The sequence below is a fragment of the Xenopus tropicalis genome, chromosome 1, assembly GCF_000004195.4.
Source record: "Xenopus tropicalis strain Nigerian chromosome 1, UCB_Xtro_10.0, whole genome shotgun sequence".
In the NCBI taxonomy this organism is placed as follows: Eukaryota; Metazoa; Chordata; class Amphibia; order Anura; family Pipidae; genus Xenopus; species Xenopus tropicalis.
In genome coordinates, this window is record NC_030677.2 from 169,849,327 (window position 1) to 169,873,673 (window position 24,347).

The following is a 24,347-nucleotide window of genomic DNA, read 5'->3' on the forward strand; positions in this document are numbered from 1 at the left end:
CTCGGTGCCTGGTACAATGCTTTGTGTTTGGCCCCGGACTGACCCGGCTGGGACCGCAGGAGGCAGTAGTGCATCGCTGATATCGCTCCCCAGGGTTGTGCGGCAGAGGCGCCACACAATGACTGGCTGGGCTTTTAGTACAGGCAGATTGGGAGAATATGTTGAGCTGTACGTTTTCAATCACATTACGTGAACAAATAACAGTGGGGGCAGCCCGCCAGCAAACTTTGAAAACTCCCACCCCTCCTCCCCCCTCTACACTCCCCGGCAGCAGCAGCAAGATGAGAAGCACCCTGCACCTCACTCCAGCCTAGTCTGTTATATTGGCCGCACTGTGCTCCTCTCCTGTGCGCAATCCGCCTCTCCACGCATAGTGCATCCCATGTGCGCTAGTGCATTCACTCACACCAGCCTACTCTGAGGAACAATATGGGGTGCGCACTGGGGAGCGTATTTTTATTGCAGCTTGCTGTGTATTTGCATTGTATTTTACTTGGGAACTGTCAGCACCAGAGGAACCCTCTTGGGCCGAGTTCCATGTGGAGACAGAGACTGCAGTGGCAGAACAACGGCAGGGTATACAGCCTACTGAGCCACGGTTCCGAGTACCAGCCAGCGAGGCGCAGGGAGCAGGAGGGCAGCGCACCCCAAAGCCCAGTTCTCCTGCTGAGCAGCCGGCACAACAGCAGCGTCTCCCAGAGCGCCGCAGAGAGACCGCAGCCTACCCGATCTGTCACCCCAAGTTCGGAGGGGCAGCAGCAGCCTGCAAGCACAAACCAGGCCACCTCTCGCTTTTGGTTCCAGGCTACAAGGCAGAGAAGCCAGGGAGATGCTCAGAGACAGAGGGGCTCAGGTGCCGCACAGGAGAGGCGTCAGGGCGCACAGCCATCTCATAGAGTTAACGGGACAGGCCGAGTGGAGGGGATGCAGGGGGATGACCCTTATAATCCCTACAAGTACTCTGAAGACAACCCCTATTACAACTACTATGACTCTTATGAGAGACCGAGAACGAGTGAGAGACAGAGGCCGGGCTATGGCACTAGGTACTTTCAGAATGGTAAGCACCAAAGGACTCATATAGCCATCTTCTCTGGGCAGCAGAATTGGTACCAGAATGGTGCAAGCTCCTAGAGATACATTGTCTATAATGGTTTTCTTTCATCCAGGTCATAAGCTTATATTATTTAGCAGCAAATAGTCTTAAGAGAAACAAGGTTTTATACGATATTTGTACCTCGTAGAAACAAGGTTTCGTACAATATTTGGTGTGTTTGGTGGGTTGACGAGGCGACCGACATTTCAAAAGCCTTGGCTATCGGTCATTTCGTTGATAAGGCTGGGTGAGGAGCTGGCATGGGGGTCTGGGTGAGGAGCTGGCATGAGGGTCTGGATAAGGAGCTGGCTGAGGAGCTGGCATGGGGGTCTGGCTGAGGAGCTGGCATGGGGGTCTGGCTGAGGAGCTGGCATGGGGGTCTGGCTGAGGAACTGGCATTGAGCTGGGTGAGGAGCTGGCATGGGGGTCTGGGTGAGGAGCTGGCACTGGGTCTGGGTGAGGAGCTGGCACTGGGTCTGGATGAGGAACCAACCTCACTTTCCACACATTCAGTCTTTTCATCCATGGTTTTAAAAAAATTTATTAGAAGAACAAAACAAGTGAGGAGCTGGCACAGGGTCTGGGTGAGGAGCTGGCATAGGGGTCTGGGTGAGGATCTGGCATAGGGGTCTGGGTGAGGAGCTGGCATAGGGGTCTGGGTGAGGAGCTGGTATAGGGGTCTGGGTGAGGACCTGGCATTGGGCTGGGTGAGGAGCTGACATGGGGGTCTGGGTGAGGAGCTGGCATGGGGGTCTGGGTGAGGAGCTGGCATGGGGGCTCTGGGTGAGGAGCTGACATTGGGCTGGGTGAGGAGCTGGCATGGGGGTCTGGGTGAGGAACTGGCATTGAGCTGGGTGAGGAGCTGGCATGGGGGTCTGGCTGAGGAGCTGGCATAAGGGTCTGGATAAGGAGCTGGCTGAGGAGCTGGCATGGGGGTCTGGCTGAGGAGCTGGCATGGGGGCCGGCTGAGGAGCTGGCATGGGGGTCTGGGTGAGGAACTGGCATTGAGCTGGGTGAGGAGCTGGCATGGGGGTCTGGGCGAGGAGCTGGCATGGGGGTCTGGGTGAGGAACTGGCATTGAGCTGGGTGAGGAGCTGGCATGGGGGTCTGGCTGAGGAGCTGGAATGAGGGTCTGGATAAGGAGCTGGCTGAGGAGCTGGCATGGGGGTCTGGCTGAGGAGCTGGCATGGGGGTCTGGGTGAGGAACTGGCATTGAGCTGGGTGAGGAGCTGGCATGGGGGTCTGGGTGAGGAGCTGACATGGGGGTCTGGGTGAGGAACTGACATTAAGCTGGGTGAGGAGCTGGCATGGGGGTCTGGCTGAGGAGCTGGCATGAGGGTCTGGATAAGGAGCTGGCTGAGGAGCTGGCATGGGGGTCTGGCTGAGGAGCTGGCATGGGGGGTCTGGGTGAGGAACTGGCATTGAGCTGGGTGAGGAGCTGGCATGGGGGTCTGGGTGAGGAGCTGGCATGGGGGTCTGGCTGAGGAGCTGGCATGGGGGTCTGGGTGAGGAACTGGCATTGAGCTGGGTGAGGAGCTGGCATGGGGATCTGGGTGAAGAGCTGGCACTGGGTCTGGGTGAGGAGCTGGCACTGGGTCTGGGTGAGGAGCTGGCACTGGGTCTGGATGAGGAACCAACCTCACTTTCCACACATTCAGTCTTTTCATCCATGGTTTTAAAAAAATGTATTAGAAGAACAAAACAAGTGAGGAGCTGGCACTGGGTCTGGGTGAGGAGCTGGCATGGGGGTCTGGGTGAGGAGCTGGCATAGGGGTCTGGGTGAGGAGCTGGCATAGGGGTCTGGGTGAGGAGCTGGCATAAGGGTCTGGGTGAGGAGCTGGTATAGGGGTCTGGGTGAGGACCTGGCATTGGGCTGGGTGAGGAGCTGACATGGGGGTCTGGGTGAGGAGCTGGCATGGGGGTCTGGGTGAGGAGCTGGCAGGGGGTCTGGGTGAGGAACTGGCATTGAGCTGAGTGAGGAGCTGGCATGGGGGTCTGGCTGAGGAGCTGGCATGAGGGTCTGGATAAGGAGCTGGCTGAGGAGCTGGCATGGGGGTCTGGCTGAGGAACTGGCATTGAGCTGGGTGAGGAGCTGGCATGGGGGTCTGGGTGAGGAGCTGGCATGGGGGCTCTGGGTGAGGAGCTGACATTGGGCTGGGTGAGGAGCTGGCATGGGGGTCTGGGTGAGGAACTGGCATTGAGCTGAGTGAGGAGCTGGCATGGGGGTCTGGCTGAGGAGCTGGCATGAGGGTCTGGATAAGGGGCTGGCTGAGGAGCTGGCATGGGGGTCTGGCTGAGGAACTGGCATTGAGCTGGGTGAGGAGCTGGCATGGGGGTCTGGGTGAGGAGCTGGCATGGGGGTCTGGGTGAGGAACTGGCATTGAGCTGGGTGAGGAGCTGGCATGGGGGTCTGGCTGAGGAGCTGGCATGAGGGTCTGGATAAGGAGCTGGCCGAGGAGCTGGCATGGAGGTCTGGCTGAGGAGCTGGCATGGGGGTCTGGCTGAGGAGCTGGCATGGGGGTCTGGGTGAGCAACTGGCATTGAGCTGGGTGAGGAGCTGGCATTGAGCTGGGTGAGGAGCTGGCATGGGGGTCTGGGTGAGGAGCTGGCATGTGGTTGAATGAGGAACCAACCTCACTTTCCACACATTCAGTATTTTCATCCACAGTTTTATACTTTTTACGAGATAATGGTGCTTTACTTTGAACTCAGTTTGGGTTATTTGGCAGCCAGATAAGGAGTCTCGGTGCCTGGTACAATGCTTTGTGTTTGGCCCCGGACTGACCCGGCTGGGACCGCAGGAGGCGGTAGTGCATCGCTGATATCGCTCCCCAGGGCTGTGCGGCAGAGGCGCCACACAATGACTGGCTGGGCTTTTAGTACAGGCAGATTGGGAGAATATGTCGAGCTGCACGTTTTCAATCACATTACGTGAACAAATTACAGTGGGGGCAGCCCGCCAGCAAACTTTGAAAACTCCCACCCCTCCTCCCCCCTCTACACTCCCCGGCAGCAGCAGCAAGATGAGAAGCACCCTGCACCTCACTCCAGCCTAGTCTGTTATATTGGCCGCACTGCGCTCCTCTCCTGTGCGCAATCCGCCTCTCCACGCATAGTGCATCCCATGTGCGCTAGTGCATTCACTCACTCCAGCCTACTCTGAGGAACAATATGGGGTGCGCACTGGGGAGCGTATTTTTATTGCAGCTTGCTGTGTATTTGCATTGTATTTTACTTGGGAACTGTCAGCACCAGAGGAACCCTCTTGGGCCGAGTTCCATGTGGAGACAGAGACTGCAGTGGCAGAATAACGGCAGGGTATACAGCCTACTGAGCCACGGTTCCGAGTACCAGCCAGCGAGGCGCAGGGAGCAGGAGGGCAGCGCACCCCAAAGCCCAGTTCTCCTGCTGAGCAGCCGGCACAACAGCAGCGTCTCCCAGAGCGCCGCAGAGAAACCGCAGCCTACCCGATCTGTCACCCCAAGTTCGGAGGGGCAGCAGCAGCCTGCAAGCACAAACCAGGCCACCTCTCGCTTTTGGTTCCAGGCTACAAGGCAGAGAAGCCAGGGAGATGCTCAGAGACAGAGGGGCTCAGGTGCCGCACAGGAGAGGCGTCAGGGCGCACAGCCATCTCATAGAGTTAACGGGACAGGCCGAGTGGAGGGGATGCAGGGGGATGACCCTTATAATCCCTACAAGTACTCTGAAGACAACCCCTATTACAACTACTATGACTCTTATGAGAGACCGAGAACGAGTGAGAGACAGAGGCCGGGCTATGGCACTAGGTACTTTCAGAATGGTAAGCACCAAAGGACTCATATAGCCATCTTCTCTGGGCAGCAGAATTGGTACCAGAATGGTGCAAGCTCCTAGAGATACATTGTCTATAATGGTTTTCTTTCATCCAGGTCATAAGCTTATAGTATTTAGCAGCAAATAGTCTTAAGAGAAACAAGGTTTTATACGATATTTGTACCTCGTAGAAACAAGGTTTCGTACAATATTTGGTGTGTTTGGTGGGTTGACGAGGCGACCGACATTTCAAAAGCCTTGGCTATCGGTCATTTCGTTGATCAGGCAGGTATGAAAATTTTGATGGCGCCCAAACATCACCTATATGTTACTGCTGAATCTTCAGTTAGGGGTGAAATTGTTTCTACCTGCATATCTGATGATTCAGCTCTTACCGTTAGTGGTGCAAATGAACATTCTCTCCAACAGTCAAAAGGAAGATCATTATTGTAATGTGTAAGGCAGGAGTCCCCAACCTTTCTTAAGGTCCCCATACACGTTAAGATTCGCTTGTTTGGCAAGATCACCAAGCGAGCGGATCTTCACCTGATATCCCCACCTATGGGTGGGCGATATCGGGGAACATGTAGGCTAAATTCGATCGTTTGGCGCCAATGGGGCAGTCGGTTCGGGGACCGCATCAACGAGCCGATGCGGTCCACGATCCGACTGAATCTTTTACCCTGCCCGATCGATATCTGGCAGGCCCCTCGTTTCTGCCCCTACACGGGCCGATAAGCTGCCGAATCGGTCCAAGGGACCGATATTGACAGCTACTATCGGCCCATGTATGGGGACCTTTACTTGTGAGCTACAGTCAAATGTAAAATGACTTGGAGAGCAACACAAGTATCATAAAAATTAATGGAGGTGCCAAATAAGGGCTAAGATTGGCTATTAGGTAGCCTCTATGCACACTATCAGCTTATGGGGGGCTTTATTTGGTAGTAAATCTTGTTTTTATTCAACCAAAACTTGCCACCAAGTCAGGAATTCAAAAATAACTACCTGGTTTGGGGGCACTGGGAGCAACATCCAAGGGGTTGGTGAGCAACATGTTGCCCCCAAACCACTGGTTGGGGATCACTGGAGTAAGGCCTCCTTTAGGGCCAGTGTCACACAGTGCCATCTCTGCCAGCGTAGATTTGATGGTGACAGAAATGCATTCTGGTGCCTTCTGTCCCATTTTTACCAATGCGCTGACAGGTATGGCACCCATCTATCAAGGCACACAAGGAACAGATTTCAGTGCAAATATGCACACTTGAGCCAATAAGGAATGAATTGGCATTTTCTCTACTGGGAAAGAAAACACTTGGGGGGACATTAGCCATAGATTTTAAAGGGATAAACCATAGTCAGTGGTTTTAAGGCTATGGATTCATCATTTCTCAGCTGCCTATAGTAGAAACCAAACAATAGATGTCTAGGCAAAACTTTGGAATTGAATTAAGAGATTAAATTGTCTCACTGAATCAAATCTGGCTTTGTGCTCCTTACCCCGGATTTGTTATAAGCTAAATACCAATGTCTTTAAGATTCCCATGAATCCATTCAGACTATTTTCGTAGGGTATTCTGGTTCTTGAAAATGGCTAGATAGCAGTAGTTTTACCTTTACTTGATAACATGCCAGTGAGTGCATTGGGTGGCTCACATAGGACAGCTGTAATGGAACACTTGGGTGAACAGAAGACTTGCATGCCTGGGAGAAATGGATCATAATTGGCCCAGGTCTCTCACAGCAACACCTTCACTTTATGGTTACTATGGAATCTGTATTTTGATATATAGAAGACATCACTTGTATTGAATGGACAATGACTTACTTATTCAGAGAATTCTTAAAATCTGATATAGTAAGTGTCCACAAATACTTAATTTTGTGTAGCATTTATCCAAAGGCCTTGAATCACCATGGGTTGGTTCCCCTTATCTGCAGCTGTATGTAACCTTCAGCAAGTGATTGCTCCCCAAAAGCAGGATAGTGTGTGCTTTCAACATGACAATCACAAAATTTAGTGACATCACTAAATATGCAATGACTGAAAGCACTGGCATTTGGCAGGTTTTTCAACCTAATAAGTGCTGCTTGGAGGCAAGGTAGAGTAACGTTATTTCCCCACAGTTGTTTCACATGTCTGGCCAAATTCATTTTAATCAGAATTGGTATTGGATACATTTTTCTCACCAAACTGAATTTTGCCCTTTATGTTGGCCAAGCAAAGCAGTTATTGAGGAGCACTGCATGTATGACTGTAACAGCAGTATATACCCCCCCTGTGTGCGCCAATATTATCCTATCACAGAATAGTTCATATATTGTAGTTAGTGACCAGCAGCCCTTCTTACACCCCTTCAGTGCTATTTAAATACATCATTTATTGACAGATTAGTGGTGGATGATGGAGGGCTTCAGCCTTGGCAACCCTGATTTACTGCTCATTTATTTACTTCTGCCCTTCATTCTCAAGGACATATGGTATTTTGTGGGAAATTTACTCTGCTCCTCTTCGCATGGCCAATGTTCTCCCTAAATCTTACCATAACTTGCATTCAAGCCACTTGGAAACCACTGCCTTACCGTGTATGAATACTTATTGAGTAATTTCATCCAGCTGACTAGGGTTAAAGGTATGATATTTTTAATTTTTTTCTTCTGCTTATACTTTTAATTCACCTTGTTGCCATGAGTTTTCAGTCTAGAAATATATCAGTTGTGACTTGTTGGATGAATGTAACATGGCAACCTAAGTGTCCCATGATTCATTTTCTGAAATATAAAAAATACCTCTAAGAATGTTTTGACCAAAGGGCAACAGAACTTGAAGTTGTCTGCAGATCTATTATCTATCAAAGTAGGGATGAACTGAATCCACTTTTTTTCTTTATAAAGGTTTCGGCTGAATACCGAACTGAATCCTAATTAGCATATGATAATTAGGTTTTGGAAGAGTTAAATCTCAACTGTTAAACTTCCGTATTTACATGACAAAAAATTGTTTTGTTGTGATTTTTAGGATTCAGAATCAATTCAACTAGGACCGTGGCTTCGGCAGAATCTGAATCCTGCCGAAAAAGGCCAATTCTTGGCCGATCCCAAACCAAATCCTGGATTCGGGGCATCCCTAATTTTATCTAATTATCAGAAGGATAGTAAAGTAGAGTAGAATAGAGCAGAAATTAGTCATAGAAGGGAGCGGTATTGCTTCATAATCTCATGTATTGTTGCAGTCTGTCCATTAGTTTGAAGATGGTTAGCAGTTGACTGAGGAATAGTGATGAGTGAATCTGTCCCGTTTCACTTTAGCTAAAAATTTGTGAAAAAATTAGCAAAATGCAGCGAAAAACATTGTTCCGACCATTTTTTTGCCTGTGCCAATTTTTTGTTGCGCGGCAAATTTTTCAATGGCAAATTTTGGTGCCCATTTCTCAAAAAAATCCACCAATGGTGAAATGCGGAAAGCCACAAGCAAATGTTAAGGGCAATGACACACAGAGCTACTTGTAGCCAACTACTTGTCGCGGCTACAAAATATACAATACTGATAACTGTTTCTATCTTTGTTTTAGCAGAGACAATTCTCAGTATAGTCTATGGCTGGGTATTTTTGCAAGAAGCTCCATGTGTCATTGCCCTTAACATTTGCTTGTGGCTTTCCGTAGCATAGCAGTGCCTGATGTTCTTTTGATCTAAATGGCGATTGGCTGCCTTGCCATTTTTGGAACATGGCCTGTATTTCAAATTGTAACTAAAATAGTCCAAGTGGGTTTGAGTCATGAATTTTCCTCTGTGTTACTGACATCATCATTTCTTTAAGTCTTCTAAATTTTGTAGACTAGAATAAATAGGTCCTTGATGCCTAAAGGTGGCCATATACATGCCTACACTGTATACTATCTGTATTACTCTACAGTGAGATACAGTAGGAAAATGGAGATCACAAAGATCTACTTGGACCTCCACAAATCTCTGCTTCTTGAGTTTAGCATAAAACTTATTATGTTGGTAGATTAACAAACAAGAGTAAGCCCTCGTATCTGTTGTCGATGCTCATCAACAGGGGAAGTCTATAAAGACACCTGGATCCAGGGTAACATGAAATACATTGTTCCTAGAAGAGATGTACACTTTATAGGGCATGGCAATTGACAGAAAGCATTAATAACTGAAGTGCCCAAATCAAGACCTAAGTGGTTTTCTATTTATCATTCTTTGGTAATGTCTTCCAGATTGTAGTCCTCATGTAATACAATGGCTTTTGGAAAAAACAAAGCAGTAAACTTTTGTTAGTCCAATTCCTTAGAAGCAGAGCCCATGGCTTCAGATAAGGGGAAGACTATTAAGTGCATAGTAGGCATACTGTATGGCAGTGATCCCCAACCAGTAGCTCGTGAGCAACATGTTGCTCACCAACCCCTTGGATGTTGCTCCCAGTGGCCTCAAAGCAGGGGCTAATTTTTTGAATACTTGGCTTGGAGGCAAGTTTTGGTTGCATAAAACCCAAAGTAAAGCCAAACAGAGCCTTCTGTAGGCTGCCAGCTCACATAGGGGCTACCAAACAGCCAATTATAGCCCTTATTTGGAACCTCCAGGTACCTTTTTCATGCTTGTGTTGTTCCCCAACTCTTTTTACATTTGAATGTTGCTCACAGGTAAAAAAGGTTGGGGAACCCTGCTGTATGGCAATGTTCCCACGCAGAAACATTTTTTATGACATTTTATAGAACACAATATTACTTACATCATTCAGATGAACAAACATAATTGGTTAAATGAATACACCTCCCAATAACATTCTTATTGGTTCTGGACCTGTATAGCAAATACTTGGATAACTTCACCTTTTGCTTACTTCATGCACAGGCTTTTATCTTGTTGTATTGATTTTGTTGACTTCAGAGGTTATGGTGTTAGTTTACATTTTAAGCTCTTTCTTCTTCTCCATGTGTTTACAGTTATAGCTATTAAAATTAGTGAGGGTCATGAGTTGTTTCAGCTAAGATACTGAGCTGGGCTAAGCAAACTGTACCTTTTCCTTAAAGAAGATATCTAATTTTATTTAAATAATGCATTGCTCATTGCAAACAGTCATTTAAGTGCAACATTCTTACCTATACCAGTACATAATCCTCATTCCTTGGAAAAGAAGAATCAAATTAGCTTGTCCTGGCAACTTGAAACTGCCTGTTCCCAGACAACCACTCTACTTGGGCAAATACGTCTTACCAAAGGACCAAATGCCTTTCTAAAGAAACATCTTGCAGGGTCAGGTCTGGTATGAATGAGCTAGGCAGTCATTTTTAAATTTCAAATTTCACAATGTTGTTGCATTAAATGGAATTCAGAATGGGTTCCCCTGTCAGAAGGTTAAACTGTAACATCTTAAAATGAATGTTTTTTAAAGAAATGGCAATATAATATACTGTAGCCCTGTATTGGTAAAACTGTGCTTGTTTCAGAAACACTACTGTAGTTTATATAGATAAGCTGTTGTATAACCACGAGGACAGCCATTCCAGCATTCAAGGATACACAGTAGATAACAGATAAACTGCAAAATCCCATTGTATACCACAGAGTTTGTCTGTTATCTGCTGTATAACCTGTGCCTTTTTCAGGTTTGAATAGCTGCCCCCATGGCTACACAGCAGTTTGTTTACATAGTAATGTTTCTGTAGCAAAAGCACCATTGTGTGGAAATCATTATTAAGCCATATTTTGTTTTGGAATGTGTTTAAACATCCAAATGGTGTCATCTCTACCTTGAGATAAAGTACCATTGATTTGTAGCCACTGTACCCATTTTGACCTTGTAAACCCACACCCTCTCTGTGATTATGTTGTACTGCCAAGAGGTTGTTTTTTGCTTAGGCCAAAAATACAGTGTTTGGAAACTTTTTACTTAAAGCAGCAATTAAAATGACCGATACACATAGTTGCATCCCTGTTATCTATGGCCCATAAACCTTCACTGCCATGTGGTCTGTGCTCTTTTTCAGGACAAGCTTTAAGTAATGTCCCTGAATTTTTTGTGTTATTTTACTTCTGTAATAAGATAAATGTTTCTTAAGGCCCATAGTATACCAGGAGTCGGCATATTCCCAATGGTGGAGAAAGGACTGCTACCACTTATGCTACCCGCCATTGTTATGGATGGCAAATATGTGTCACTCCCAAACCAAAAAAGTTTAACATAGATATAGGAGCGTTCTTATATATATATATATGATAGGCATGAATCACAGATTATTTTGAAAGTCCCCTATCCCCCAAACACAGCCTTACGAAATTCATAAAGTATTATTGAGATTCCTGACTTGAAGAGATAATAAACCCACTGCATTGCAAAATTAAGTTTTTAAAGCACTGCTGCCAAAATATGTATACTTTAGAATGCAAGGTCAATATTTCCAAAATATGCTTCTACAACATAATTTGCTGATAAAGGGAATGAAGGCTCTCAGTTATGAGGACAGACTAGACCAGGTTGGGTCTGTTTTCACTGGAGAAGAGGCGCTTAAGGGGGGATATGATAGCTATGTATAAATACATAAGGGGATTATATAATAACCTTTCTAATGTTTTAATTACCAGTAGGTCCTTCCAGCAGACACGCAGGTATCTATTCTGGTAAGAAGAAAGAAGGTTCCACCTATTTATTCTGAAAGGATTTTTTACTGTGAGAGCTGTGAAGTTGTGGAATTCCCTCCCCGAATCAGTCGTGCTGGCTGATACATTATATAACTTCAAGAAGGGGTTGGATGGCTTTATAGCAAGTGAGGAAATACAGGGTTAAGGGAGATAGCTCTCAGTACAAGTGAGGGAATACAGGGTTATGGGAGATAGCTCTCAGTACAAGTGAGGGAATACAGGGTTATGGGAGATAGCTCTCAGTACAAGTGAGGGAATACAGGGGTAGGGGAGATAGCTCTCAGTACAAGTGAGGGAATACAGGGTTATGGGAGATAGCTCTTAGTACAAGTGAGGGAATACAGGGGTAGGGGAGATAGCTCTCAGTACAAGTGAGGGAATACAGGGGTAGGGGAGATAGCTCTCAGTACAAGTGAGGGAATACAGGGGTAGGGGAGATAGCTCTCAGTACAAGTGAGGGAATACAGGGTTATGGGAGATAGTTCTCAGTACAAGTGAGGGAATACAGGGGTATGGGAGATAGCTCTCAGTACAAGTGAGGGAATACGGGGTTATGGGAGATAGCTCTTAGTACAAGTGAGGGAATACAGGGGTATGGGAGATAGCTCTCAGTACAAGTGAGGGAATACAGGGGTATGGGAGATAGCTCTCAGTACAAGTGAGGGAATACAGGGTTATGGGAGATTGCTCTCAGTACAAGTGAGGGAATACAGGGTTATGGGAGATAGCTCTCAGTACAAGTGAGGGAATACAGGGTTATGGGAGATAGCTCTCAGTACAAGTGAGGGAATACAGGGGTAGGGGAGATAGCTCTCAGTACAAGTGAGGGAATACAGGGGTATGGGAGATAGCTCTCAGTACAAGTGAGGGAATACAGGGGTATGGGAGATAGCTCTCAGTACAAGTGAGGGAATACAGGGGTAGGGGAGATAGCTCTCAGTACAAGTGAGGGAATACAGGGGTAGGGGAGATAGCTCTCAGTACAAGTGAGGGAATACAGGGGTAGGGGAGATAGCTCTCAGTACAAGTGAGGGAATACAGGGGTAGGGGAGATAGCTCTCAGTACAAGTGAGGGAATACAGGGGTAGGGGAGATAGCTCTCAGTACAAGTGAGGGAATACAGGGGTATGGGAGATAGCTCTCAGTACAAGTGAGGGAATACAGGGGTATGGGAGATAGCTCTCAGTACAAGTGAGGGAATACAGGGGTAGGGGAGATAGCTCTCAGTACAAGTGAGGGAATACAGGGTTATGGGAGATAGCTCTCAGTACAAGTGAGGGAATACAGGGTTATGGGAGATAGTTCATAGTACAAGTTGATCCAGGGACTGGTCCGATTGCCATCTTGGAAGTTATTTTGTTCACCTATTTTCAACCTTGTTTTCTATGTTACTATTAATTTAAAAAATATATATATTTAGTTGAAGTCACAACACTGTAATATAATTTATTACAAATAATTATCTTTTACAAGATTATTCACACATGCATCATTCAAGTAAATTGGTACCACATAGTGGGTATCAAAAATATGTGGTTTCTAAAACCTCTAAATGTACATAGCACATATGAATTTCTTGGCTGGCACTTCGGCGTCGGGTATTGAATACATAATCTGAAGAACTGATAGATACAGTATGTGCTCTCAATCCAAACATAACCAATCATTTACTTCAAACAAACTGTCCACAAATGGGCTCTAAACACCCACTGTAGAGCCTCTTATCTACCACATGTTCTTGGATACAAAGACAGAATTTTCAGAAATATAATGCCATGACTATTTGAAATAGATTGTTGTCAATTGTGCATACGATTGCCCATCTGTGTGGCATGTGTGCTCCTCAGAGAGTTCATGCACAGCTTCATGGCTGACACAGTACACTGCTTATGTACCAATACAGTAAGTGAACCTAGAAAAGCATATTTTTGGAAACTACAATTTCCGTAGAATTCAGAATGTGTGTGTATGTATTCATATTCATAACTAATTGCAACGTTTTGCTAAAATTTGATTTGATTAATTCAGAGTTTGAACTTTACAACATCTTCTCTCCCACTTGTTCTTGGTAAAAAATACAAAACATCATATATTTGTATTTTCATTTCATAGAATAGGTTTGATATCCAGTTTGCATTGGGTTACCCAACTTCATGGCATGTAGAGACCCCAAAATGTATATGTGTGTATGTATTTTCATGCTGACACTTAAGCCCCGACAACAAAAGATTTTATTTATTGTAAAACCTCTAACAGTGTTTTTTCCCATAAAAAAATCTTTCATAAAATAAGTAATTTCTTACAAAGTTTATTCAAAACCAACAAAATATTGGTAATATACAGCATCTTACATACGATATGCTACTTACAAAGTTTATTCAAAACCAACAAAATATTGGTAATATACAGCATCTTACCTACGATATGCTACTTACAAAGTTTATTCAAAACCAACAAAATATTGGTAATATACAGCATCTTACCTACGATATGCTATATGACAGATAAAAATGCCACATGCTTTTTGTTTTATACCACAGTGAGTGGTTGAGATGACTGATGCACTCAAGTTAGTCCTGTCTTCCTACAGAATTGTGTATTTGAGCATTCCAAACTATTATAAAACAAGGATAAGAATCCTTTACACAGTACATATGAGGGAGTAGGGCCCAATGCCCTACTTTGCTTTATCAGCTCAGATACTAGCTGTAGACTGTGTAATTATAACTAGGGTTGCCACCTGGCCGGTATTTTGCTAGACTAGCTGGTAAAACATCTGCCAGGGCCCGTATTACATATTTATACCCTTAAATTTACACCCTCAATCCACCACAACAATTATAACTTTTTCCCTCCCGGATCTGCTGTATTACAGCAGATCAGTCAGAAGTGAGCAGGCAGTTACCAGGGGAGGCATAAAGTGCAGCAAGCAAAATAGCTCTCTCTGCACTAGCGATGTGTCCCCCAGGACCTGCTCTGACGCTAAAGAGGAAAGCATGGAGTGGATGAGAGTGGAGCAGCATCAAGCTTTCTGCCCCAGGCGGCAGCAACCCCAGAAGCACTGCTGGTCTGTCATTGCCCCACCGTTTTTGCTTACTTACCCCACCCCTATGACATTACAGTCCACTCACTTTCATGCCTGTTCCCCCACAGGCTGGCAAGTTTCTTGTAAAAAGGTGGCAACCCTAACTATAACAATTGGTGCCTCTCCATGGCTGCCAAATTTCTTTGCTTTCCCAAAGTTCCTGTACTGATGTGTCATTACTTTTCTAAAATGCAAACGTGGTTTCTCTTTATTATAAAACAATAAAAAGCTGTAGAGAACATTTTCTTCCACTTACTCTGCACATCCTTCTAGTTGCGCAGATGTTTCTTATCATTTTATTGTGCTGCTTATTGTTTTGCTTCACCAGCTATTTCATAACACTAGACACCTACACACAATACTCTCTGCAGTGTCTCTCAACACACACCCAGATGCACACACAGGCTTTACTTTTATGCTCAGAAATAACACACACATAGGGGCCGATTTACTAATCCACGAACGGATCGAAAGCGTCCGAATGCGTTTTTTTTCGTAATGATCGGTATTTTGCGACTTTTTCGTAAATTGTTGCGACTTTTTCGTAGCCGTAGCGGAAAGGTTTGCCCGCCTTTACTAGCGCTCAATACGAAAAAAGTCGTAATGGCTACGAAAAAGTTGCAACAATTCACGAAAAAGTCGCAACGGCGTCGAAAAAATCGCAAAAAATATGAAAAAGTCGCAAAATGTTTGTTTCCAATCCAATTTTTTCCCATTTGGGATTCGGATTCGTGGATTAGTAAATCAGCCCCATAGTTTATTCAAGTGACGTGTGTTTTGTTTTAATGACTCACATGTAATGATGCCATGTCAGTGAGTGGAGCCTGAACTCCCTAATCTCTCCATGTACTTCTAGTTTGTCTGTGCCCTGCTTGGCATATTTGGGCTTGCTAACTTCATGCCCTCTCACTTAGCATTTGTGATCAAATGGTCAAAGCGTGAAACTATTTCATTTTATTTTTCAAGGGACTAGTTTGTTCTGTTATGCATGAGAGATGTACTGGAAGTAGTATAGTTGGAAGAGTTTAACCATGTTTTTTTTTCTTTAAGGTCTTCCAGACTTAGTTCCAGATCCTTACTACATTCAGGCGTCAATTTATGTTCAGAAAATGTCCATGTATAATCTGCGGTGTGCTGCTGAAGAAAACTGCTTGGCAAGGTTAGTCTTCTCAATGAAAGTCTTTCCTGCAACAGACATTGTACTAAAATATGAATGCATTTCATTTTAAACCCTTGCATCCATTCTGTTATTATGCACTTACAATGCTGACTGTCAGATTTAAGCACAACATGCCTAGAACCTTGGAACAGTATCCACAATGTATTTGCCTTGGCACACATGGAACCAATATCTTGTCTGTTTTGCCTTTAGGTGGTGTTTGCTGTGGAGCATCTGGGAATTATAATAAGAATTATTGTGTTTGTCCCAGAAGTAGGAGTTGTGCTTTACTATGGTCCATTATTATGGTATACTACTATGGAGTTGTGCTTTACTATGGTATAACACTAGTTAAACACTGTGTAGTGAGACCAGCAGTTTCACTGTCTAGATTCCCAAGCAAATTGACAAGTTACTATTCTAAATCTATATTCCAACCAAGATACAATAAGCCCCCTTTTTGCTCATCAACTTATTGGCAACCAAAATATTAAACTTACTTTAATGGGAAACAAGTTGATCTTGTTTACTAACATGTCAGAATTGCTTTGATGAAGCTTTTGATTTTTTTTTATTTCATTTTACAAAGTATTGTTTCCATGCTTGTGTGAAAGGATCAATGAAGCCATAATGCATATGGAGTGTGCAGTTGTTATGGTAGACACTATTTGTGAAAATATCCCAAGGACACCAGATTTTCTAGAGTTAGCCAACATTTTATAATAGCAGAAGATTCAAAAGACACCTCATGCTGGTAAAGAAGACTAAAACTGATGTTGTGATGTCCTCTTTTTATTTTTTTTGCCCCTTATAATAAAATTAACCTTATCAGATAAAAAAAGAAGGGGATAAAAGAGAAGAAGGAGGGTAGAGGGATGACAGCATGGGTGTTTATTGACAACCTTACAAGAAAATATAATTTACATAACTCAGACCAACATGCCTTCCGAAACTTATGGACAACTGAAATTTCCCACCCGAATTTCACTGGCCAAAGTCCTGATGAAGAATTTGACAGTTGGACAAAGACAGCCTCAGTCCAATGAAGAGTCTTTGAAGTCTTTGTCGCGTATTGATATGGGTGTCATTTTTTTCTCTTCCTCATGTTATTAGATGGGAGGGGTTTAGTTCTGGATAACAGCAAAATGGTAATCTATTTGTTATGTATATTCCGTACATCTGAATTGCTACCCAAGTAATTGCCATCTCAGTTTTATCACTCCCATGTACCCATGACTTTCAACCTTAATTTATCTTTCCTAAATAAGATAAATGCTCTGAAATAGTGTAAATGCTCTGAGGGCAACAGTGATATAACAACCCTTTGGTGGACCCCCCACCAAAAAAAATCTTTGGAGGGGCTAAGCACAAACAGCAACCCGGCCCTTCTACCAGGCCACACGTCCCGTTCGCATGCCCTACTCCCAACCAGCTCGCGTTGCCTGCTTGCTTTTCAGTAGGAGAGCAGCTGGGAAGTGGGGAATGCAAGTGGGGTGGACTGCTAAATACTGTAGTTTCTACAACTCTACAGTCTGAGGTGTGAACAGGTAAACAGTGTGGGCGCTTACAGTCTGAGCCTGGGTTGTGAACAATGCAGGGACTAAAGTGTGTGAACAATACAGGGTCTTAAACATGTTAACAATACAGGGGATTATAGGTATAAATAATACAGGGGATTACAGTCTAAATTTGAGGTGTGAACAAAGCAGTTAATCTCAGTACTGATACCATTTAAAGATTACACAAAAGTAAGCAGCCAGAGAAGTGGGGGGCCACACAGAGGGGCCGTGGGCTTCCAGTTGGACAGCACTGGCTTAAGTTGTGTAGGTGAAGGTCCCACAACAGGCAGTTCATTTATTAGAAATATGTTTAAACCCTTTTTTCATCTGCTTTGGTAATGTTCACATTGCCCATCATTAAAGTAGGTTGGATTGCATGGGCAGACTTCAGTATAGGATAAAACCAGTTCCTGCGAATGTCATTGTATACATAAGCTTAAGGACATTCCTGCTCCAAGACCATATACTGAGTCCCAGCATGAAAGCACACTTTCTCTATACTATGCAACCAGTGGGCTTAAAGTTCCAACATTTTCGACTCCAGTGTGTCTGAAAGGTCATTGCATAACTATATTTCTCTTGGCATCACATTTCTAGAAAGAATGTGCATGAACTGATAAACACTCTGAGTTCTTATTGTAAATCATCACATTACTAAATATGTATTAGCAAATACTCTATTTCCTAGAAATTGAAAAATGCAAAGCTTTGGAGCTTTTGGCTTATCAAATTGCTTTATTTACCCTTGTTGTTTAGTTAGAAACTATTTCTCACTAGTAATGATCCTCTAGTGCCAGACTAATGTGATTATTTAGGGGCCCATTTACTTACTCACGAACCGGCCAAATGAGTCCGATTGCGTTTTTTTCGTAATGATCGGTATTTGGCGATTTTTTCGGAAAATTATTGCGACTTTTTCGCTGCCACCCGAATGTTGCGTAAAATCTGGCGATTTTTTCGTAGCGTTAAAACTTGTGCAAAAAGTCGCGCCTTTTTCGTAGCCATTCCGAAAGTTGCGCAAAATGTTGCGATTTTTTCGTAGCGTTCGGATTCATTCAAGCTTCAGTATGGTGACTTTTCTTGGGCCAGGTTGGAGCTGCAGGGTGCCATTGAGCCCTATGGGAGACTTTCCTTGGGCCGGGTTGGAGCTGCAGAGTGCCATTGAGCCCTATGGGAGACTTTCCTTGGGCCAGGTTGGAGCTGCAGAGTGCCATTGAGCCCTATGGGAGGCTTCCCTTGGGCCGGGTTGGAGCTGCAGAGTGCCTTTGAGCCCTATGGGAGACTTTCCTTGGGCCGGGTTGGAGCTGCAGAGTGCCATTGAGTCCTATGGGAGACTTTCCTTGGGCCGGGTTGGAGCTGCAGAGTGCCATTGAGCCCTATGGGAGGCTTTCCTTGGGCCAGGTTGGAGCTGCAGAGTGTCATTGAGCCCTATGGGAGACTTTCCTTGGGCCAGGTTGGAGCTGCAGAGTGCCATTGAGTCCTATGGGAGACTTTACTTGGGCCAGGTTGGAGCTGCAGGGTGCCATTGAGTCCTATGGGAGGCTTCCAAAATCATGCTAAGTCTGAAAGTTTCGGCCGCCGCTTACGAGCGCTCAATACGAAAAAGTCGCGACAAGATACAAGCGAATCGTAATGGCTACGAAAAACTCGCGTTTTTTCGCGAAAATCGTATTGGTAACGAAAAAGTCGCGACAATTTCCGAAAAGTCGTAAAGGCGCCGAAAAAATCGCAAAAAATACAAAAAAGACACAAAATGTTCGTTTTCCAATCGGAATTTTTCCAATTCGGATTCAAATTCCTGTCTTAGTAAATCAGCCCCTTAGTGTAGGTGTCTCCCTGCAGTCTCTACCTCCTGAGCAGTGTGCTGGCCGGACTCTAGTGGAAATGTGACATTCCATCCTCGCTTTATTTTACAGATTGTGGGCATCGGCCTCCTGGGCAGGCAGCCAATATATAAGGAGCTGACATATAATATGCAGCAAATAATGGATGGATAGAGGTGCAGAGAATATACCTCTACTGGCATGGCTTATGGGTTCGGGTGCCACCTAGTTGGGGGTAAATGCCTATTTCCTCTGTGTGTGTCTGGGTTCCAAACTTATGCAGGGTTTTGAGTAGTTAAAGGAGAACTTTACCCCCCCCCCCCCGAATGAATACTTAACCAACAAAAGGTTTATATCATATTAAGTGACCTATAAAGAATCTTACCTTACTGAATATATATATCAGTAAATATTGCCTGTTTTCACCTTTTCCCTTGAGCCACCATTTAGTGATGGGCTGGGTGCTCCCTCAGAGATCAGCTGACAGGAAATAATGCAGCTCTTACTGTAACAAAGAAGTGTGGGAGTAAAAGAGAGAACTTTGTCCGTTAATTGGTTGATGTGGCCTAGCTTGTACTGTATGTGTGCCCTTGGTTTGTTTGTGTGCAACATGAATCATATCATCGGCAAAGATAATGTGGAAAAAATGGTCATACGCAGCAAGTACTGCGAAAATTAACGTGTTTTATTTATAAAACACTTTAACTTTTGCAGTATTTGCTGCTTATGACCGTTTTTCAACAATATCTTTGGCTGTTACCTGCTGGTATTGTGATTTACATATCGTATAATCCCAGGAGGTGACCCTTGGTACTTGAAATGGCTAATTTCTATTTAGGGTTAGCCAGTGGCACATACTACTAAAAAAATATATTTTGTTAGAAAATGATTTATTTATATGAAGCAGGGTTTTACATATCAGCTGTTTTATGTGATATATTTCTTTAGAAACCTACATTTTTCGGGGGTATATTTTTCTATTAAGGAGGTAATACTGTAAGTCTGAGTCTTGCCATTCCTTGTAACACTTGTTACAGATTTTATTCCCTGGTATCTCAAAATGTTTAAGCATTTGAGACACCAGTTTAGTCTGCAACCCTTTCCCTCTTCTCAAACCAGCACCAACACAGGGCTTCACCCAAAACACAGGTATCATCCAGTGGGAGCTTTGCACAACTGAATAAGCATGACAGTGGGGAAGCATTAGTGGCAGGACTGCCAGGGCAATAGTCCATATCTGCTTTGCTGTTAATGATATTATCTTTTATTTCACAGCATTAACAAAACATGTTTGGATATGTTTTTCCCTACAGCTCAGCATACCGCTCTGATATCAGAGACTATGATCAAAGGGTGCTTCTCAGGTTCCCACAAAGAGTGAAAAACCAAGGTACCGCTGATTTCTTGCCAAGCAGACCACGATACACTTGGGAATGGCACAGCTGTCACCAGTAAGTCTTATTAGTCCCTTTACATTTCCTTTTGTACAGTGCTCAATTAAAACAAAGGAACTCAGTCCAGACTTAGTGACAGTGATAGGGACTTTAGAGTGTATACTACTTTAAAGCACTGTAGAATATGCTGATTGCCTATTATTAAAGGAGAAGGAAAGGCTAAGTCACTTGGGGGTGCCGAAATGTTAGGCACCCTCAAGTGACTTAGATCTCTTACCTTTTACCCCGGGCTGGTGCCCCTGTTAGGAGAGAACAGCACCAGCCCGGGGTAGCAGCGATCGCTTCCTACTTCCTATTCGCTTGTGCGAAGAAGAAAAAGGAAGGAGGAAGCGCTTCCTGCAGGTACCCTGGGCTTGTGCTGTTTTCTCCTAACAGGGGCACCAGCCCGGGGTACAAGGTAAGCGATCTAAGTCACTTGGGGGTGCCTAACATTTTGGCACCCCCAAGTGACTTAGCGTTTCCTTCTCCTTTAAAGTATATCCTTAAAAATGGCGCTTAGTGATGTCATCAGTTATAATCGGTGCTTAGTGATGTAATTGCTGTCAAATGACTCACTGACATTTGTGTATTATAATAAATAAAGTACCCCCTGTTATGAAATTTGAGGATATTAGAAGTCACCTCGGAGTTCTGTGACCAGTATATTGTTATGAAAAACCTTGGTGACTTATAATATCCCTACATTGTGCAATAGGGGGTACATTATTCACTTTATAAACGATGCTTAGTAATGTCATCACTTATAATCAGTGTTTAGTGATATAAGTTCTGTCACATGACTCCCTGAAACTTGTGCATTACAATAAATAATGTACCCCCTATTGTAAAATGTGAGGACAGGTAGTCACCCACTACCTTAAAGTCACCAGAACTAGTGTTAATGTTTTATATGGTCATGGAATTCCTTAGAAATGTATAATAGCCTTATATTTTACAATAGGGGGTACTTTTTTTCTTATATAAGTGCTGCTTAGTGATCAATTATAGCAGTGCTTAGTGATGCCAGTTCAAACAGATGGAATTGTATAATTCTGATATGAGATCTTTTTTTTATCCAAAACTTGATATTCAAGAAGTTGAACATTTTGGCAATACTGTTCTGGTTGTGTCCTGCTTATTTACCCAAGCTAGCATAAATGTATTTAGTAGTCTTAATTCTAGGAACTTTATATTATAGGAAGATCCTTTATCCAGAAAATCCAAGTGTTATACCATTCTGAATAATGGATGCCACACCTGAACAATAAATAATGGACCACACTATTTATGAGAATATAAAAGGCACCTTGTGTCCCATGGCCTGTATGGTTTTAGCATCCCAGTATTTTAAAGCAGGGTGTCCATTATTCCTCATGTAAACACGTGTCATCCCAGCTGCATGTAGATGAGTAGCCCATTACTGACATTACTCATGTATTATAAATCTCTAGAACAAGGAGTAACAAAGTAAAATCGACCAGTTTTAGTCTAAAGGGAAAATACCTGTCAGAGGAGAATGAAAGGTGAATTTGTCTGCAGAAAACAGTACCAAACTTGTCTGGAATCTCCACTTGAACTGAAAAGAATTTCCATGCAATTTAACTGTGCCTTTAGGGGGGTGATTTTGTCAATACCTTTGTCACTCAAACCTAAAGAGTGCTGTATTTCATACTGCTCTTCTTATAACAGTTTTAGAACAGGAAATTATATAAATGCTAATCATCAGAACATCTGGTTTTATTCAGTAAAGTGAAAATCTGGTTACTACACACAGTGCCGTTCTCCCCCTCTCCCCCGAGCTACGTGCAGTGTGTGATGATTCTGAAAGGGAATGTTATGTATGTGCCTTTCAATTAAATTCATTTGGCTTGGCCGCTGCATTTATCCCTGCCTTGCTTCATATACCGATTACACAATCTGATGTAAAAATATGAAAGTACAGATTTTTCATCCTTATAGATCTTCAGTGTATTCTCCATTACACCGCATATATAATGGGGTAACTCTGCCACTCTTAGGATAAGCCAGCAGGAGCATAACCTGGCTGCACTGGGACCCCCTGCAAAAAAATCTTCTGGGGGGGCCTGGAACAAACAGTCCCTCCTTCCCTGCTGCCCCCAGCCTGCTCCAGGCCGGCACTGGGACGGCTATTGTAAAGTTGGTGGGGTGGGGGGGGACTATGGTACAGCAGACCCACCAGTAGTTACGTCACTGTAAGCCAGATACCTAGGGTTTGTAGTCAGAATGTGGTCTATTTTACATTTAAAGGAAAACTATACCACAAGAATTAATACTTAACCAGCAGATACTTTATATTGTTTTAAGTGGGCTGATAAATAATCTTGGAATATATATATATATATATATATCAGTAAATATTGCCCTTTTACATAGTTTGTCTTGAGCCACCATTTTATCTGATCACATGACCAGAAATAATGCAGCTCTAATATGTAACAGGAAGTGTGGGAGTAAAAGACAAAATTAAGTCAATTAATTGGCTGATGGGGCCTAGCATGTACTGTATGTGTGCCTTGCCTTGTTTGTGTGCACTGTGAATCCTATGGTCCCAGGGGCGGCCCGTACGTTGACCTAGGGGTGATGTTTTTCTTTAAAAGGAAAATGTAGGTTTTCTTAACATCCACTTCCTGAAGGAGCAGCTCTTTGCCAAATACTTGTCTGCCTACATTCTGGCCCAAATTGGACTGTCTGATTATTTACACTTTTCTATGTGCAAGATGAAAAAGCAATGAGAACAATAATCAGGTTTTTTTGTTCTTGTTACCTCTCTGCAGTAAGTTGTGCACTGGGGACATGTAGCTTGGGAATGCCAGCTGCTGCCCAGCGTGCCTAAGTAGGCAAGGCTGCAATATAGGAGATATATACACAGCATCCAGACAGGGTGAGCACACAGTAGGATCCTGTTATGATTATTGGGATGTCTCACTGCCCCTTGGGAAATCAGTGCATTTATATAGTGTCAGGATGACTATAATACTTGCCTGACACTTCTTTTCCACTGAGAAAAAGAGACAGAATGAAGAAGAGTGCCCAAGCTTGAATGGAAAGTAGATGTTGACACAAAGCAAAGGCATTTCATTCATGGCTAAAACCCAAGCAGCATGGCTCGAAGGGCAAAAATTCCACATGTTGTTAATAGATTTTTTTTTCTGAAGGAGTAGAAATGTACATAAGATACTGCATACACTGAAAGGGGAGAAACAGAAAACATATTGTTTTTTTTATCGGATAGCATTAGGCAATCCTTTTTCTGTAGGCGGAATATATTTTTGGCATATTAAGTTGAAGAGAAATGAGTACAGTTACAGCTGCAGGAGCAGTGTCTCCCAAATTAAGTTTAAATGATTTTGATCCTGCTGGACATATATTGTCATTCAATGAAAGCATTGCTAACACTACATTATCCATAACTATACAATGTTATATTCCCCATAACTAAGAGTCTACTGTATTTCAATACCCAACAGGCATTACCATAGCATGGATGAGTTCAGCCATTATGATCTGCTTGATGCAAGCTCTCAGAGGAGAGTTGCTGAGGGCCACAAAGCAAGCTTCTGCCTAGAAGATACCTCCTGTGATTATGGATATTACAGACGCTTTGCATGTACAGCTCATACGCAGGTAGGCCTTTTCTAGCCAGCTAAATATAAGCATTGATAGTTGGCCCTGGACACAGTCCATACCAATGCTTTTCATTTCTCCACATATCTCAACTACCA

At 43.9% G+C, this 24,347-nt stretch overlaps 1 protein-coding gene across 3 annotated transcripts in view; it reads left to right on the top strand.

Moving 5' to 3' along the window:
- The first annotated feature begins 288 nt into the window (after positions 1–288).
- lox (lysyl oxidase) overlaps positions 289–24,347 on the top strand; it is a 28,301-nt gene continuing 4,242 nt past the window's right edge. Inside the window, 4 exon segments of one of the 3 annotated variants that reach the window (NM_001079143.1) lie at positions 289–1,060; positions 15,681–15,789; positions 20,485–20,622; positions 24,093–24,249. In NM_001079143.1, the coding sequence (NP_001072611.1) occupies positions 430–1,060; positions 15,681–15,789; positions 20,485–20,622; positions 24,093–24,249 (1,035 nt within the window). In that variant the 5' untranslated portion in view covers positions 289–429. 3 annotated transcript variants of the gene reach the window in all.